This window comes from Taurulus bubalis (genome assembly GCF_910589615.1).
Source record: "Taurulus bubalis genome assembly, chromosome: 2".
In the NCBI taxonomy this organism is placed as follows: Eukaryota; Metazoa; Chordata; class Actinopteri; order Perciformes; family Cottidae; genus Taurulus; species Taurulus bubalis.
In genome coordinates this window covers 6,679,551-6,699,163 of record NC_136590.1, presented here as the reverse complement: position 1 = coordinate 6,699,163, position 19,613 = coordinate 6,679,551, and the positions used below count along the sequence as shown (strand labels likewise).

Genomic DNA, 19,613 nt, shown 5'->3' with positions numbered 1-19,613 from the left:
TTCAACAAGGGAAATTACTTTGGACACTAAAACCTCCCATGTTTCCTTCTTTTCTACCGCAGCCCCCTACAGCATCCAGAATCTGAGTGATTCGACTCTAAACCAGCACGAGTTGGATAGTAAGTGTTGTCTATTGTCTCACAAAAACACTACATTACAATCATTTTTTTTTTTAAAGAAACTATCTGAACACATGTTCTCAAGTGCCCTGCCGAACGAGCAGCGTCGAGCACATGAACACAACGTTTGGCTGCTTGTATTCACTTAGCATCGGGACACTTGAGGCCAATGGAAGCGAAACGTCTACAGACATGCATGGATTACGCGAACGCACACACACAGACACACACACACACACACTAGCGTAGTCCAACACACTCCCTAGTTTGCTTACGTCTGCCTATTTGAATAAGCACTTCAAAAGCAGATGGCCACATATTTCTCCTGCACACTTTAAATTATTTACAGCAGAAATAGAAATCTCTGCTCGGTTTCCCAGTGTCTGTGCTGTGAGGACCAGTAAGCCACCAGCGAGAGATTGTTATCCTCATCACTGCATTTTACTAATTGTTTGAAGCACCTGGAGAGAGGTTGATGGACGTGGGATGGGGCGGATGGAATATCGGGTGTTGAAAACGGAGATTGAGGTTATAAAAGTACAATTTTGAGTCGGTGTGAAACGCAACTCCTAACCGTATGTCCCTGGTTGTTTACGTCTCCTGCAGAGCTAAGTAAGCACAAGCGCTATGAGATACGCATGAGTGTATACAACGCTGTTGGCGAGGGGCCAACCAGTCCGCCTCAGGAGGTGTTTGTGGGAGAAGCAGGTATTTGCGCTTCCTGTCACTTCACAGTCTCACAGGCAACGTTATTTTAACACTGCAAGTAGTAGTTTCATGCGCTGTAATGTTACCTGTCTACATTAATGTTAATCTGTGCGATGGCCTCCAACAGTGCCGACAGCCCCGCCCCAGAATGTGGCCATTCAGTCCGCAACCGCCACCCAGCTGGACGTGACGTGGGACCCGCCTCCTGTGGATGCACAGAACGGAGACATCCAGGGCTACAAGGTCAGTCATTTATTTAGTTTTTTTAGAAAGTTCTTACAACAACAAAATATATTCAATTCGAACCCAAAATGTATAGCCATTTTTATATATTTGTCATACAAGAAATTAAAATAGTGATATATACACATATAATTCAAATACATACAAAATATAAATAATACATTAGTAAAAAAAAAAAATCCTAAATAAATTAAAAACATAAAAAACACGCATTTCCCTCCGCCTGATCCTCAGGTCAAGGCAAGGGACGGAAATCTGAATAGAGCCCAAATATCTATTTACACTGCAACTAATTGAAAGGTAAAAATGATGATCATAATTGGTGCATACACACACGACACATAATCCGTGTTGGAATGATAGATTTTCTAGTTCTGCTAGTTCACACAACTGCATCTCTCACCGAGGTGCTGCCGGCGCAGAGGAGGCGTCACAATCATCTCGCACTTCATGTTTCTTCAGATTGCTCCCAGGAGCAACAACTTTTATGGGCCTAATTCGCAATAAGGCAACAACATTGTCTCCAGTTTTTATTCTTGTATAAATATTGAAACGTGTGCTGTGGTTCACGAGAGACTCCATCAATTTGATGTTAATCACCATTAAATGCACTTTTTTTATATTCACATTTAGCGAACGCCGTTTTTCCAGAGGGGCTTTCGGGCGAACGCTTTAGTCTGTTGCTCAAGAAAACATTTACAGGGAATGAAATGAAACTGCTCTCCCTTCGGGGAGTTTGAAGCGGGAGTGAGTTTTATCGAAGCAGAAGTATCTGTATTCCCTGAACAGCGTCCGTAAGGCTTGCATTAAAAATCATTCGCGACTCTTTTCCCACGCAGGTCTACTTCTGGGAATTCCAACGCAAGAATGAGACGGAGCGTCTGCGTACTCTCTTCATGCCGGAAGGAGGGGTGAAGCTGAAGAACCTGACCGGCTACACCACATACATGATCAGTGTAGCCCCCTTCAATGCAGCGGGGGACGGGCCCCGCAGCCCGCCGACCAGGGGCCGCACTCAGCAAGCGGGTGAGTCGTGAACGAGGGAAAGAAGAAAAGCTCACGGGACGACATGACTAAAGCGGATAAATTAAGAATCACATACGGCCACGCTCAACGTTGGAGAACACTGAGTGTTTCAGTCAAGTACGGGGGAAGAATTTGATGTGCAGATGATGCTAATCGGTGCTGTCAGCGTGCCAAACGATGTTAGCCCAACCACACTGAGCATAAGTTCCTAATCAGCCAACCCGCTCATGACGGCCAGATTGCTGAATCTCCCGTTTTGTCTGAAAAAGTAGACGGGATGGCAATTTATTTGCTGCTATTTGTACACAGCAACACTCATGCTCTTGCCCATCCTTTTCTCTCTCTTTTTTATTTCTTACTTTTTTTACCCTCACACACTAACGTTACAAATAGTAACACCATCACTAAAGTCGGGTATATTTTACCCGATATAACATACCTGATCAAATATGCTTCTCATCAAAACATATTAAAATACAACAATACAAGGCAAATTGAAGTACTCTTATATAATTTTACCCTGTAGAACTTCTCATAAAGCGAAAAACAGATATAACAAATATAAATAATGGAGCTATGAACTTGTTCTTTGTGAGCCTTGTCTCCCTGCAATGGCAATGTCCAGCCGAAATGTTTTTACCCTCTATCACTAACGTCAGGTATATTTTACCCAAACACGTGACTGTTGAATAAACACGCTTACCTTTAATAACGTCAGTGAGCGGCCTGAAGCTACACAAGGACCCACGCAACTCAGACAAAAGCAACACAATGCATGGGTAAAAATCACCCTACCTACCTTAGTGTTCTAGGGTTAAACCCTTGTGTAAAAGAAGCTTTTTTAATATATTTTTGTACAATGTTGGGGCTTTTCGGTGTTCACAGCCTCTTGCTTTCTTTCCCTCTCGGGTCACTGTCATGAGAGGAGGAAGCAGATGACAAGCTGGAAGGGGGAGGAGGGGGAGATAGTTATCCCGTCTTTTTTAGCAGACAAAGGAGCTTTTGTCTCGTGCGAGCGCCTCGACTTCTGCTTGACAAGTTAAAAGACAAACAGGGCAGTCTGTGTTCTCCGGCACAGCGGTGTCACAGGCTGAGTCAGCCGTGATGGAGCCTGGAGGCCGAGAGTTGTCATTGTGATCGCGAATAGAGTTCAGAGAGGTACGCCGGGCCTTTTAACCTGCATGCAGCGTGTCGAAGGCGTGCTGTTGGCCAAATGGAGGCAGTTCAACGAGGACTCAGACTCACTGCAAAGCACTGGAGTCTCAGAACTGCAGCAACAATTTAGGAACTGGATCTGCAGAAAGAAAAGCTAGAGACTCAAAGAACAAAGAAAAAGCTGCGGCTGCAATAAAACAAATCCTGTAACTCTCTAGGTGGCACAGATGTTAATATGTATATATTTATATCTATTTGCCCAGAGAGGAACACGTTTTCTTGTTGGGGTTACCCTGGTTACCGCAGACAAGTGCCTCGAGGTGTTTTACATCCACTTAAAACATAGTTAGCAATAATAATTATCATTCACAGAAGGTTAAGCTCAGTTGACTTCACAAAATCGTTTCTTTCAGTTCTCAAAACTTTCTTATTGTTCTTTTTGTGGAAAACCTTTAAAGCGTAGTTTTCATATTCAAAGTATTCAAAAGGGAAGTGATCCTGATCCTTTGCCAAAGGTTGTATTTTAGTTATCTAAACATGATTATCTGTAATGAGCCTCCTCCCTCACAAACAGCCACATTGCATTGTCTGTCCTCTCACGCGCGTATGAACACATTTTTTCCAAAGATTTTATCGCTGGAAAACCTCTAAAAATACTTAGTTTACTGACTATTTATTGCATCTTTTAACCTTTTGACCTGTGACCCTTTCCAGCTCCCAGCGCTCCCAGCTTCATCCACTTCAGTGAGCTGACCACCACCTCGGTCAATGTGTCCTGGGGCGAGCCCACCTTCCCCAACGGCATCATCGAGGGCTACCGCCTGGTCTACGAGCCGTGCAGCCCGCTAGATGGTGAGCGCTCATCCTTACCGCATCCCGCTGGCTTCTGTTGAAGCAGTATGCGCATAACAAGATATAATAGGATCATCAATAAACTCAATTAACCTCATGGTGGAAATGTTGTGCTGTGCATTTTTCTCGCGCTGTAAGCGAATCATCACCTTGACCTTTAACCGCTTGTATGTCATTGCAACCTTTTTTATATATATATATAAGTATATATTAGTACACACTATTTATCATTAGTAATTAAACACTATATTCATCATTTATAAAGCATTATTCCAACATGAACACGCATTAGTAACTCATTAGTATGCAATTCATAAACACAGTTCTAAATGTTTGATTCTTGATTAATAAGATTGGGTTTTCATTCTTTATAAATGATGGATTCCCCATTTGTAAATGAAGTGTTACGGACTTATAGATGATTAATAAGATCATTTGTAAAGTGATAAAAAATGATAAAAAATGCTGCAATTCATGATTAATTCAGGTAGTTACTACTTAGTTAAGTATGTTCTGTGACCTACTAAAGTGATCCCTATGTATCTTCTATTATCATCGTGAATGATTCGTGGCTCCAGAACCCAAATGTGAACATATTTCCCACTACTAATTCCATGTCTGTGTGTATGTGTGTGTGTGTGTGTGTGTGTGTTGACCTGTGTTGAGTGTGCTCCCACACTGCCTGGCCCGTGTAAGACCTGCTCTAAATGTGGTTTGTTTGTCTAGAGTCCTCAGTGGCCTGTGCCGACTGTCTTCACTCCCCCTCCCCCCCAGGCGTCAGTAAGACAGTGACAGTGGATGTGAAGGGGAGCGGGCCCCTGTGGCTGAAGCTCAGGGACCTGGCCGACGGCATCACCTACAACTTCCGCATCCGGGCCAAGACTTTCATCTACGGGCCCGAAGTGGAGGCCAACATCACCACCGGCCCGGGAGAAGGTAGCGGCCCGCGGAACTTCTAATGTGTTTTTTAATTCTTCATTTGAAATGCTCTAACTTCTAACACTTTGTTATTTTCTTCCTCAGGAGCCCCGGGACCCCCCGGAGAACCTTTTATCACGCGCTATGGTTCGGCCCTGACCATCCACTGGACCAGCGGGGACCCGGGACGTGCGGCCATCACGCGCTACGTGATCGAGGCCAGACCTTCAGGTGGGTGCCTCGGCTGCATCGCGCCCCGGCTCCAGAGATTCAAGATCGCACCTATTTTATTTCATCTTTGCGAGTCCCGACTCACAGCAGAAATAGACAATTGAATATGATCTTTTGACATCATACCAGCAAAACCAAGACAGCCAATATCTGTACATGTCCCACACACGAAAACATGCTTTATTTTTAACTCACAACTTCCGTTTTTGTTTCAAAATAAAAGCCCTCTAGCATCTTTCTGTGGACAGAATGCCAATCTTTACGCAAAGGCTTCATTCTGAAATATTTGCAAGATATGTGCTTCACTTATTTTTTTCCTCTCTGAAATAAAAATCACATTTATAGTGCAATGAAATTAAACATTCTGGCCATTATGAAAGGTAAGCTCTATGTAGACGGAAGGGCTGTCAGCCACGCTGTATGGCCGCAGGCGAGAGGATGCATATGATATGGATGTGTTAACCTTGCCTTATTTTAACCTCATTGATTCTTTGATTAAGGAAAAGTGGTGTAAAGTTTCAACATCTGCTGCCCTGAAGTCTGTCTCACCGGTATTTTAATGGGTTATTGATCGTGGCGCTGAATTTGAGACAATTGGCATCAGCTTTCAGTTTTGATTGACAGGCCCTGGCCGGGTTGAGGGGGAGATGGATGGGAGGCGACTCTTAGGGAGGGATGTGGTTCACTACTTTTTAGTGAAAAATTGAAGGGGGTTGTTAGCCCTAGATTTTAAGGAGGATTAGCAACACTGTTAATGATAATATATAGCGTAGATAGATGTCTTGATCATCTTCTCGTCTCCATGTGCCAAAGGGCCATAACTCTCTGCGGTATCATATAACGTGATGACTTGGTCTTCAAATCTAATAACGTCAGCTTTTCTAAACTTTAGCCAAAGTTTAACAACACAACAGATAAACTCAGGTGCTTGTTTATGTCTGTTTACCCCGATTAAAAGAGTCAAACGTACATTGATGTTTACAAGCAGCAACTTGGAATAAATGCTCTCTGGCAGGATTTCCAAAGCACCTTTGAAATATGGCTGCGCGACTATTTATGATGTGGTTTTTTGGTTGCTGTAAATTTTACGGGAGCACTGGAATTGATGGATTGGGTAATATTTGCCGGAATTATGAATTACCCCGGTTGCTGCCAGCCCGACCGGAGCCTTTTGTCAAACAAAAGCAACCGACCCGTTAACAAAGACATATTGACGTTGTTCAAATGTTTTACGAGTTTCATTTTTGCAAAATGTGCTACTTTACAGATGAGGGATTGTGGGATATCCTAATCAAGGACATCCCCAAGGAAGTGACATCACACACGTTCAACATGGATATCCTGAAGCAGGGGATCAGCTACGACTTCAGGGTGATCGGAGTGAACGACTACGGCTACGGCTCCCCCAGCCTCCCTTCTCCTTCTATCTCTGGTGAGCTTTCATGTGCTTCTTGACAGTAGAAATTGAATTCCAGACTAAATTGAATCCCGTGAGGTTCGTCAGAGATCACACAAATATATGACAAGTTGTTTCTGCTTTTTGTCCAGCCCAAAAAGTGTCGCCCTTCTACGAGGAGTGGTGGTTCCTGGTTGTGGTGGCTTTGGTGGGCCTCATCTTCATCCTGCTGCTGGTCTTCATCCTCATCATCAGGGGCCAGAGCAAGAAGTACGCCAAGAAGTCAGAATCAGGTGAGTGCACACAACTAAATGGAGACTTTCTCACTAGACTCACAGCTATTGTAGAAGTCTCGTGGCATGTAAGGCCGAGAATCCGTTGACTGAATGATTTGTAGTTTTTCCAATGCTGAGCAGCGAACACAAAGTCACTTCTCTGAGAGGGTTTGTATTGTAATTTTGACCGATAAGCTGGAGAATGAGTAGAGGGGTAGGGAAGCAGGAGAAGGGTGCATACTTGTCCATTCAGTGCAGCCCTGACATCAGCGGGTATTTCCCTTAGCTCAGCACTTCTGCCATAGCTGTTGAGCTGCCAGGCAGCGGAGGGAAGGGGGGGAGGGGGGTCCCTGCGGGTCACTGCCCGTCTTTCTGACTGACGGAGGGAAAACAAGAGGTTCCTTCTCACTCTCGCACAAAGACGCTCTCAATGCCTCCATATTCCTCTCCAGGAATCTGGCCCGGGCCACAGGACCTGCCCAGCGGGTTTTTTTCCTTTTTCTTTTTCTGTGTGTTTGCGTAACCACCGAGTTGACCTCGAGTAGCCCCCGCAGCAACCACGGAGGTCCTGGCCTCTCGCTGCGGTCGCTCATGAGTCTGAAGATGACTGAAAGTGTTTTTAACCCGAAGCATGTCAAGCAACAGCGCCTCCAAACATGAATCTAAAGCGTCGAGCTTCGAGTGTCGGCGGCTTGATTAATCGGGAGGGACACTCGGGAGTCGACGCAAAATAGTTGTGTTATTGCCCAACAGAGAGGAAAACTCATGTGTCATACGTATTTTGCACATGCCTTTCCATTAGTTTGGCGTCGTCTGCCCTCATAACTTTGTGATGCGGTATTCAATATGTCATTAGACCTTTCAGTCTTTCTGCATTCTTGTAATATCTCATTGTGAAAGAGGCAAAGCTGTAGAAGAAAGTGTTGAGACTTGAAATAGATTCAGTCTTAAAGGAATAAGTCAACATTTTTGGGAAATAGGCTGAGTTGACATTTGTGCTGAAAATGGCGATGAGTCATATTTCACAAGAAAAGTCATAAAAATGTGTTTTTGAGAGTTGACTTTGACTTAAAACTTGAAATCAAAAATGTTTGACCTGTTAATGTCCCAGAACCTTTATTTATTTTTTAAAGACAGCACATGGCTACACAGCCTGTATATTTAAAGCTGTGCTAGTGACACAATGCACAGAATCAGATTCAGATTCAGAATCCAGATTCCATTTAAGACCTCATAAAGGCTTTTCGATACATCCTCACCATTCACTCATTCATTATTTTGCTTCAGATGGTTCATCTGTCCGTGTTTTTCGTTCACTTCATTCCCCCCGCCCTCCCGCACACTAACCTGCCTGTCCGTCCGGCCTGTGGTAACACAGTGTCTCTGTACGTGTGCCCAGGGAACAACTCCAACTGCAACGCTCTGACCCACGGAGACCTGGTCAGCCTGGACGAAGGTCGCTTCCCCGCTCTGGAACTCAACAACCGAAGGCTGTCCGTGAAAAACTCATTCTGCCGGAAGAACGGCGTCTACACCAGGTCAGTGGTCGGCGCGCGGCTCGTGACCCAGAGAATATTAAAAAGTGCAGATTATATTTAAACCAGGGGTCAAAATGAAATAACCACATGGTAAGATAATTGGGTGATCTGTGGAAACATTTTCAGCTCTGTAAGAGAAGAAAAAAAAACACTCGCCGCATGACAACTTGGACTTAAATCCACTCTTCCTGCTTTCTAAAAGCAGCATATAGAAAGACTCTACAGATTCCATTTTAATGAGCTTCTGTATGTCAGTGAGTTCCCAGCTGGAGGACATGCAGCCTGCTGAGACCATGACCTTGTTAATAATATCACTCTGACTGACACGTGTGCTAGAACACAGCAGGGGCCGAGTCCAATTTTGGATCCGACTGTAGATCATTAATACCGGTTAATCCATGAGGTGGATTCATGCTCTTGAGGACAGGTGAAATGTTTTGTGGCAGTTTGTCAGAAAATGACTGTATTTTATACGGATGTCTTCGCTTTCTGCAGTGGTACCCAATGAAAGATGTGATTCAGGGGGTGGAGACAGGTGCACTCTGATGTTTCACCGAAAATACATGAACCTGCTCCGTGTGTGTGTGTGTGTGCATGTCCAGCGAGTGATAACAAGTGCATTGTTTGGGGTATGAGGACGTGTGAGGAATGCGTAGCGGTGTGTGTGCATCTGTACGTGTGGACGCGAGCGCGGCCTCGCGGACAGATCAAAGCCGCTCCGCGTCTTTGAGGAGCTTCCAGGCTGCTTCCTATTATGTCTGTGGGCTTGAAGTGGGAGGCGGGGGAGTGAAAGAATGCACAGATGTACTTTCAGACTCGGCCCTCTTTGAATTCGGCTCACAGCAGAGGAAGCTAAATCCCAACACCTGAGCCTCACCCGATTATAGATTAATGGAGCATCTTGATCCCCGAGTCTTAGAGTACCAAAGGCAAGATGAAGTCCCCCCCCTGCCTGATACCCGGGATCAGGAATCAAACATTCCTAATCCGACTGCGTTCGTTCTAATTCAGAGCCGTGTCAGACAGCAAATGTCATTTCGTGTTTTGATTTTCGGATGCAGGGATTTTCCCTGCGTGGAGATCATTTGTCCAGAGTTTAACATGACAGTAAACTGAAGCACCATCACGGGGAAGTCAACGCGGTTCACTCCGATCCGTCACTTTTAAATTATTAATGTGCCGTTTTAGCGCTGTAAGGAGGGTTGGAATGAACGCTGAGAATACTCACACATGAATTGTCTGTTTCCTCTTGACATTGCCGACTGGTTAAAAAGAATCAATTTCGGTTTTATGTGGCCCTCCAGTTTATGTACGACATCAGCAGTCCAGATCCACTCCGACAGCACATAAACTCCGACTTGGACTCGCTCACAAGAGTCCAAATGTGTTTTCGGGGGTTGAGGTTTTACTGCCTGTTATGTTAAGAGGAGCGGATTAACGGCGTCGTTCCCGTACGGCTTTGGATCCTTCCTCTTTCAATAGTTTGAAACACACATACTGACGCAGTCAGGTCTCGGTGAAGCAATTCTGTGTAGATTAACGTGGTTTTAAACACCGTTGAGTGACGAAGCTCTTGAACACTTCGGACATGTTAATGAGTCCCTACAGGCGATTGCAGCAAGAGGAGAGAGTCTGATAATGAGTGGAGACCAGAGGCAGATTTGATTTCACCCCTCGGTTCTCTTCCAATGGTTTTAAACAGGCACTTTATCATTATGTCCCCGTGGCCCCCCAACAGCATTTCTTCACACCGAGAAAAAATAAATTGTATCGCTGAGGAAATTGTGTTTGGCCATTATTTAAAAAAAGTGACAAATGGTTTTGTTTATTTGTTTTTAGCTTGCTGCAAAGACACTTTTACTAGATTAGACGATCACTTCAAAGTATTCAGAAATGGAATTATATATTACAGGATCAACTGCTTAGTCTATTTATCAGAAATGTACTCAACAACTATTAAAAAGTTCTTTATTTTCATTAATTTACTTGATTCATTATGCTATTACTGCATTCATATCCCCCAAATGCATCACGTTTTGACAGTTGTAGGTATAATTGTGCAAATTCCAATCATAAAGAGAAAGTAATTGTAATAGAGTAGAGGTAAACAAAAAAAGTAAAGAAAGTATACATCCGTATCACAGTGAGGCTCAGTAAGCATTTACATGAATTTCTATCTGCTTAATACTCAATATTGAGAAAGATTATATAAGTGATTCTTATATATATATATTTATAGTTCTTTATATTTTTAAAGAAGCTTTTTTCATACAGCTTACAAACTAAATATCAACCCTTTTCATCCGTTATTTTTTAACACCAAATAAGATAAGAAGTCAAATACATTCCATGTTATTAATATTGTAAGTTGTCAGCACAGACATGTATAATATCCTGAGATACACAGAGATGTGAAACGAATGAGCCGAGCTGCATTGAGTTGTGCACGCGTCACCCCGCCCAAGTTCAGAGAATTAACGCTAACTCAAATTGAATTAATATTACTTGAATCCTCTCTGGCTTTGTGCTTATTTTCCTCGTGGAGTTTTCCATGTGTCCACACCGCATTCAAGAATACCAATTGTGAAAACTGCTGGAAGTCATTCCCAACATTTCTGAAATGCTTTCAAAATGTATTTACTTGGAAAAATGCTAATGCTGGTTTCCGACGTAGCAAAGCGGCCGTGTGTGTGTGTGTGTGTGTGAGTGAGTGAGTGTGTGTCTCCGCTGGCAGCGGCAGGCGGCCGACACTGTGGCCTGAAAAGTCAACAGGAGTCAGCGTGTCCCAGTAGTCTCTGCCAAACCAGCACCAATCAGCAGAAACAGATGGGTGTTTGTTTAGCAGGACCGGCGACAGTGAAAGTACGGAGGAGCTAATATGCACTGAGAGTTGTTTTTTTCTTCTTTCATATTTATTTAAAAGAACCCCCCCGACTAGAGCACACCATTTTAGGAAATGTTTTTTTAATTCCTGCATTCTTTTAGCTTCACTCAACGCCTCTCCTCCATCTCCACACTCCCTCCTTCGCTTTCCCTCTTTAAACATCCATCTGAATGACATATTTGATCGCCGCGGGGCGCCACCGACAGGCTAATCCGCGCAATCGTTCACGTGGGCATCAGATAGCAAAGCCCAGAGGCCGGCGTTTGTTCGATGACCCCGTTGAGCGCCGCGAGAGTTTATAATTTAGTCACAAGGGCCCAGCGGTTTGATGTTCCACAGCCCACAGCGAGGACTGGATCAGGGGGAATTATTCATTCCGGGAGAGACTGGAGGAAGGGAGCCATCTCATGAGTGTCCCATGATTCCCATCAAGCCGCACTCCTACACACTCAGACCGACAGTGAAGCGCTCACTGTAGTGTCTCAGACATTAAGCAGAAGGAGGGAGGCCTAGAGTCGTTGCATAGCTTTGCTCGTGTAGCTTTGACACGGTTTCTATTGGTAATGATATAGCGTTGTACTTACCAAAGTCATTTCTGATAGCGGTTAGCTGTTTGCGGTTAGCGGGCGTTTAGACCAAATTCACAAGCAGTTTAGGCAGAATGTCTGAACTACTTATTTGGAGGTAAACCTGAAGGTGACCACGCCAGAAATTGCTCAGGAAAACTGTGAACAATAAGTCCGGGAGGTCAAAGCTGAGCAAGGAAGTGAGTCGGCAAACTGTGCTGGATTCACATCGGGAAGTTTTGTAAATAATTCTAACTTTTGCCTTTGTTTTCCCTTCTAAGTAAATCTGGCTAAACTTTCAAATTGGCCTGATCGTTTAACTTTATGGATTTCTGCCCAGGATCAGTGCGTTCCTAGAACTAGGGCTGCAGCTAACCATTATTTTAATAATCGATTAATCGGTTGATTATTTTTTCGATTAATCGATGAATCGGATAAAAAAAACAAAAAAACAAAAAACATTAATTTCCAACCTTTTATTCAAAAACAGAAGTGACAGTGCAAAACATGTTCAGAAAGCACAAACAGGTTGCTCCTTGAACATATCTGAGCTGTTAATTAAAAAAATAAAATAAAAATAGACTAACACTAAAAACATACGCCTTTTTTACTGTAATTGATCTCCTTGGAGCTGAGGCTGCATTTAGCATGCCGTGCTTGATCAATATGTATGAAACACTGGACAGTGGGAAGCTGCACTGCTCCTCTCACGTCTACTTTGACCACTTCATCTCAGCATCAAGCTGCGCTGCATATAGAGCGTCCTCTTCCTTAAACTCTTTAATTCTGGGTCTCTTACGAGCACGACGTCACGTTGTTGGCTAAGCCCAACTACGTGATTTGATTCATTCTACGTTTAACTGTAACGGAACATAAAGTAACTTTAACGCCAACACTACCCAAACACGTTAGCTAGCGTGATAGCAAGCTGACTAGCTAACATTAAAAACAAGTTTGAGGGAAATGAAGACGCTGTAGACATCTTAACGCTGATTGGCCAAGACTCATCAAAGATGTTTTATTTTTGCGAAGATCACAACCTCAGCTTTTCTCGTGTCTCACTCCAATCTCAGACACGCTGGCGGCCAGTTGCTCTGCTCTTTTTTTTTTTTCTCCGAGACTTTTTGACTGCCGTAATAATTGCGCGACACAACGAATCGATAATAAAATTCGTTGCCAACTCTTTTGCTCATCGATTTTCATCGATTTTATCGATTCCTTGTTGCAGCCCTACCTAGAACCCTGCAAATACTTTGATAAGTGAAACGTGATCAGCAAAAACTACAAAAAACAATGTTCGCGTAGACACAATTCTTCGGTCGCAGCTGAATCTCTTCCTCTCTGCCCAGGTCTCCTCCTCGGCCCAGTCCAGGCAGCCTCCACTACTCAGACGAGGACGTCAGCACAAAGTACAACGACCTGATCCCGGCGGAGAGCAGCAGCCTGACGGAAAAGCCCTCCGAAATCTCAGACTCACAGGTGCAGTAGCCACTCTTGTCTCTTTACTCTACATCTTGTCTGGTCTTCTGTGTGCAAAACGTCCACCGTGCGTCTGCATTAAGTGTGTATCCGTGGTCTGTTTGTACCCGTCTGTGTGTGCACACCGTCATCTCCTTGAATTCCTTTCGCGAATTCAGCTTTTTTGCATCGTGGGCTGTCCAGTGTTTCGTGTCCGTTCATTCTGTCCACGTGGTGTCTTTTTTTTTTTCTCTCTGTCATTCACCTGTATGCCATTTAGGCCCGCAGAGGTCATACGATACAGCGGCAGTAATGCACAAGGAGAGATGAGAGATTAATAACTTCTTAGCCCAGGCAGTGGCCTGTGGAGAATGTCACTCTGCAGACATCCACCTGCGATCCAGGCCACTGCACTCAGCCACAGCACTCGTTATGTAAGGCGGCGAGAGCACATGCAAAAGCAGTTACGTATTGGTAGGCGGCCGATCCAACTTTCCTACGGAACTTTTTCAGCAAATCAAGGTCAGAGTCAGTAAAACTCTGAGGAAAACTTAAATACTGTATTGGCTTTTCACTCACTCCTCTTCTCTTTCTTTTTTTTTGGCAGAACCTAGCCTCATTAGCATAGTAGGTAGTCAGATATCTTAGTTTTGAATCTCTTTTGAATTCCAGAGGCTTCTTGGCAGACACTGCCAGGACTGATAAATGAACAAGTACTGCTAGAGTGTCTAACTTGTGGCATTCGCTATGTGCTGAGCCAAACTGCTTTTGCCCGCTAAGTGAGTGCAATCGATAAATTCTGACTTTTTTTCCTGTCTCTTTTCTTTCCATCGATCAGTCTGCGTGCCCCCTTTTGATGTTTCTGATTTCCTGACTATTTCTATTTCATTTTGGGGATTTTCCTTTATTCTTACATTTGGGAAAAAATTCTAAATACAAATCTGAATATTTTTTTCCGCCTATGTCTTATATGCACAAATGTCTCTCTGTGGTTTGGGTGCAGCATCCCGCGGCGTGCAGCCTGGTTTTGATCCTCGTGAGATGAAAGCTTCATGGGAGCGGGTGGCGGTCCTGAATTCCCTTGCTTGCAGGCTTCCTTCAGTGTCCTCTTTTATCTGCAAATTCTTTACTCTGGGCATTTCTCAAATTATCTGGGAACATCTCTCAGCTCTCTACGTCCCGAGTGTGAATTCCGCAGCCAGACATCTCTCCCCACCTGGCCTTATCGGGCCCTAAGTCCCCTTTTCAGATCAAATGAAAATCTCCCAACAATGAATCGTTACGGACAGGACCTTTCGCAGCACGATAACATCCCCTCGAAATGAAATAATTTCGTCATTTCATCGCCTTTCTGACATATCTACCGTTCGCACTTGTGTATTGTCAAACATGGCCTTAATGCCCTCGACCTGCGATGGCGACGCCCGCCCGCTGCCACACTGCACATCCAAGGCGCTGACGTTGGCTTTGATGGGCTGCACCACACAGAGCCCTTGTCTGTTGCCCGTCTGCCGCGCCCCTGACAGGCCGCCATATCAGCACCCAACGGTGCTTCAGGAAGAATCCAGGAATGCTCTTTGAAGTTTTATTGAGCGGATAACTCCGAGCTTTCAGTATGACATTGTGCTGTCCTCTTTAATCCCCCAGGGGGCTCCACCAGCAGGTATCAGTTGACTATTGTGCTCGTCCTCAGGAGGGGATTCGGAGGAAGCTAACATTGACTTGGCAAAGCAACAAGGCCACCATTACTGCTTTGCCCCCCTGAAGGCAGTTCCCTATTGACTGTTTTCCCTTTAGAGTATTGGCTCTCTCATTTGGTAAGGTTCCCTCTGTGGCACTGTCGTTTAAGACCGAAACCAGTCAAAGACAGATGATCTCATCTCGTAGATCGTGCTCTCTCTCTCTGCAGAGTGGCATTCCGTGGGAGAGAAATGATAATGCAACATGCTTTCTCTCCCTTCCTACCTATCTGCCTCGGTTTATCTCACTCTTTCTCCTCCCTCCCACCCCTGTCTCTCCGGCTACTGTAGATTTTTTTTATTTTGGCTGGGGCTCAACTGAGAGTGTCTTCTGTAATGTTTGGGTTGTCTCTAGTGACAACGCAGGCCTTTGTTTTGACTAGCTGAGTCTGAAGCAGGATGTCACAACCCGGACTGAGGGAACATCGTGACCGCAAATGAATTAGAATTGTATTTTTAATAATGTGAAGGCGTGTGTACATGACAGAGGGCAGTGGGTAGAGACAGAACTGGAGGATGCAAAGAGGAATTGTGAGATGGAAAACTAGCCCCAAAAAGTCCCTTAAACTCCAGATGGGTGACAAATTAAAAAAAGGAATACAATTAGTAACAAAACACATGTTTCCATTACTCTCATTAAAGTCCAGCGGTCTGGGTCGGCACTAATGCCCAACAGCATCTCAAATCCCTTGATCATAGTGGTTCTGATAGAAGCAACATTATTGCAGTGAGATGGGATTGGAGCTGCTATATCCCTGCCTTGATGATGACAAAGTACAACTTTCTCTTGATGCGGGGTAATTTCACTATGCCAAAAACACATTCCTGTTCTTCCTCCACTCTAATCGTTTTTTTTTTTTTTCTACACAGAAGTCGCGGAAAGCACACACAAATGTATGTACTCTGAATGTCTCTGGACTTTTTAATCCCCCTCCCTCGAGCCCCACATACACTGTCTTTGTCTGCGGGGACCCCTGCTGTGTTCACTTCATCAATGAGAGTGACACAGACAGCCCCCCCCCCCCCCCCTTTCCTCCCCCTCTTCATTGCAATAATCCATAACTAGAGGACAAAGGACTGACCCACTCTGTGTTATTGGGGTATGCCTGCATTACATTTTGTGGGGGAGGGGTGGGGGCCATGCTCGCCAGAAGATTGTTGTTTCAGCCTTAGGCCGTTATTTATAAACCGTAAGGAAAGTCAAGTTATTGACAAAGCACCTTTTAACTTTTGGTTCATCATAACCTGCTTTGAGGCATGAATATATAGATACAAATATCACAGCGCATGCCCTTTTCAGTTGAACTCTGTCTAGAGTGAGGTCAAAGTTCAGGGGATAGATTGTCTGAACACCTGCTCTATTTTGCCGACAATGACCAATTTATCTACACCAAATAGTAATTGTGTCCAATAGTTAATGCACATCAGTTGTTTTTTCTCCCCCCCTCTCCCACATTGTTCTCCCTTCACGACGTTAGCACTGTAAACAGGAGCACAGGGCAACTTTATGACGCCGATGATAAAGTAAACTACTGTCAAGAGGTTTCGCCAGTTAATTGGATAGATGTCTTAATCGCTTTCTCTGCCTAATTTAACAACATAACGATGTAAACGCGTGTAATAATTGTCACTGGCAGGCTGGTGTGTGTCTGTCTCACACACATCATTGCATACATAAGATGTCGGTTCCCTCGAGGCTGAGGTGCAATGCTGCATTTCATGCCTTAAAGTCTCTTTCTTTCACAGCATTCAGCTCCAGTAATTAGCTCGTAATGAGTTGAAGCAAGGAGCTGTTTCGCAGGCCGCGCTGCCCCGCAGGCAAATTGTCAAGCGTCTCCACTGTCGGTTCCTCAATTGGATCCTTGAGTTATTTCCATTCAAGACTGATTATGAACCAAAAGCAAAAGGAGGACAGATTGCATTGGATCATACTCGTACGCAACAACTGTCGTTGAGCACACTCCAAAGCCAAGCAGCCAGGCAACCAACACACACACACACACACACACACACACACACACACACACACACACACACACACACACACACACACACACACACACTCAACTGGAGTGGTGTTTCATCAATGCAGCGTTCAGTCTTTCAGAGTGAGGTAATACCACTTGAAGGAGCTCGGTATGTCTTGTCGGTCCACTGTGAAGGGATCTTGTTGTCGTGTTGCTAAACGCGCTAGCATCGCTGGATTGCCTTTCAGCACTGGCCGGCCTCAAGTATTTACAACTGGGGAACAATATTACAAAATGGTCAACAAACACAGGAAGGCTCTAACGATTCTCAGAGTTCTGCTCTATAATATGAAAAAGTTAGGGAATAAAAAGAAGACATTTGGATCATCATAACGTCTGCCTTTCATTAGTTTGTGGGGGGAAATAAGAGTTGAAGGAGAGGGGAACCCTTTCTTTTGTTTGGCTCCAAAGAAGATTTTTAAAAAAGGCCTATTTTGACATTTATAAACTCTTCTGAAAGCCAAAGAAGAAATGTGGAGGCTGAGGGGTAATCTGAGCCTCCTGCCAGATGCATCACATATGTGCCGAGGCAATATCCAGCGTGAGCGCCCGCGCTCTGGAGTGCATCCTCCGAGCGAGCGCCAACAGCCGTGTTCCTGCAGATTGAACACGATAATGCGAGGGGGTGAGAGATAAAGAACCCGGAGACAGTCACAGTTATCAGGCGTACTCTCGTGAAAAGAATAAGCCTCTTTGGGGGATTTACGCTGGTGACAATTTTGGCCAGTGTATTAGTTCCCATGTGGCCAGGTGATTAATCACAGGCGAGTGACATCCGAGTGAGCGAACCGAGTGCTCAATGATCACATTGCTTCTTGTTTGATGCGTGGAATGTTTCTTGACGTGAATACAACAGCGCTCCGAGGCGGAGGAATGTGCTCAGGGTTGGTGTCATTTCTTTAGCGATGGCTTGGGGGGGATTCAAACTGACTCAAAGAACAAGGAAGATAAATTATACTTCCTTCCAAATTAAGTCAATTTATGTTTGAGAATGCACTGCTTTTCATATTTTTTTAGCTTTTCACACCATTCACCCAGAACGGCCCAAAGGACCTATACATGTGTATAACATATCTATGATTATCATCGTCATGACTGCGCCATTTGAATCATTCTGTTATGGTGATGTACTGTAAAACCCATTGTTTTGTTCACCCATAGGAGGCGCTGGTGTTTTCATATGGGACAGGTGGCCTACATACACTTCCACTGCATTTGGTGAGGTTCCTGTGGCTTCCTGCTTTGAATGTTTGTAGCCTGATAGGTGACTGGTTCCTATTGCTAGTCCCCATCCAATCCTCTCCCTCAGATTCCCATTCAAGGTTTTATGTGGTGCACAACTACACAGCACCAAAGCCCCGTCTCGCCGGCGTGGTGGGGATGCAGAGATCTGAGATTCTGAACATACTGATTAAGTCCAGAAGATACAATTGACCTTTGCCATTCTTGTGTTGATGGTCCGTTTGCAATGCACGCTCCAGTAACAAGTCATCCCTCCGTCATCATGCTTTGACCATGTTTGGTGTCCATGTGTTCTCGTGCTGTGTTGTAAATGTAAGTGCGTGTGCATGCGTGTGCCGTTCAGACAGGGATGTCTGTGAATCGACGATAATTCAATAACTTCATGTTCATTTACATTTACATTTATAGCCTCAGCATCTCTAACTGCTCCACATGGAAAACACTACAGAGCCCGACCCCCCCGTGCTAACTCCGTATGTTGAAGTCTCCTCTTCATTGTCTTTCTTTCACAGGGCAGCGACAGTGAGTACGAGGTGGACCCCAACCGGCAAAAGACGCACTCCTTCGTCAACCACTACATCAGCGACCCCACTTACTACAACTCCTGGCGGCGCCAACAGAAAGGCATATCCCGGGCCCAGGCCTACAGCTACACCGAGTCCGAGTCGGGCGACCCGGACCACTGCGCCCCGCCGCCGCTGCCTCCTCTACCTCCACTGCCGCCCCAGCTCAGCTCGCCCAGCCCCCAGCTCAGCTCGCCCAGCCCCCAGCCTCAGCAAGCCCAGGGCCAGCCTCAGGGCCCGCCTCTGGGCCCGCCCCAGGGCCAAGGCAGCCTATTTAGGCCCAAAGGTAGCCGGACTCCGACCCCCTCCCAACAGAGCTCCAACCCCCCCAGCCAGCACAGCACCCTCTACAGGCCCCCCAGCAGCCTGGCCCCTGGCTCGCGGGCCCCAATCGCTGGCTTCTCCTCCTTTGTGTGAAAAAATGCTGAAAAGGACATCAAAACTTCTGGAAATATCTACCCACCGTGTGTTGAAAGAGAACACAGAAGCGCGAAGTCAACCCATTCAAGTCATTTACGGCTCTCGTGCTTTTGATTACTTTTATTTCCTTCTTTTTTTTTTACGTGTTGCTGTTCTTTAGTCAGCCTGGAAACACGCGGAACACTATGAGACTTTATGGAACACTTTTTGTATTGTTTAATGTGTGGAAGTGTGCCAGTGTAGATTTCTCCCA

General features: G+C 45.0%; 1 protein-coding gene across 1 annotated transcript in view; it reads left to right on the top strand.

Moving 5' to 3' along the window:
- Nucleotides 1-19,357, top strand: part of sdk2b (sidekick cell adhesion molecule 2b) — a gene marked incomplete at its 3' end in the record, with an annotated part of 76,112 nt that extends 56,755 nt beyond the window's left edge. The window contains exons 33-44 of the mRNA XM_079237365.1: nucleotides 63-119; nucleotides 726-827; nucleotides 955-1,070; nucleotides 1,910-2,096; nucleotides 3,966-4,103; nucleotides 4,878-5,039; nucleotides 5,127-5,252; nucleotides 6,520-6,684; nucleotides 6,801-6,941; nucleotides 8,323-8,461; nucleotides 13,261-13,390; nucleotides 18,890-19,357. Coding sequence (XP_079093491.1) covers nucleotides 63-119; nucleotides 726-827; nucleotides 955-1,070; nucleotides 1,910-2,096; nucleotides 3,966-4,103; nucleotides 4,878-5,039; nucleotides 5,127-5,252; nucleotides 6,520-6,684; nucleotides 6,801-6,941; nucleotides 8,323-8,461; nucleotides 13,261-13,390; nucleotides 18,890-19,357 — 1,931 coding nt within the window. The remainder of the gene's footprint in view (nucleotides 1-62; nucleotides 120-725; nucleotides 828-954; nucleotides 1,071-1,909; nucleotides 2,097-3,965; nucleotides 4,104-4,877; nucleotides 5,040-5,126; nucleotides 5,253-6,519; nucleotides 6,685-6,800; nucleotides 6,942-8,322; nucleotides 8,462-13,260; nucleotides 13,391-18,889) is intronic.
- Between the last annotated feature and the right edge of the window lie 256 nt (nucleotides 19,358-19,613).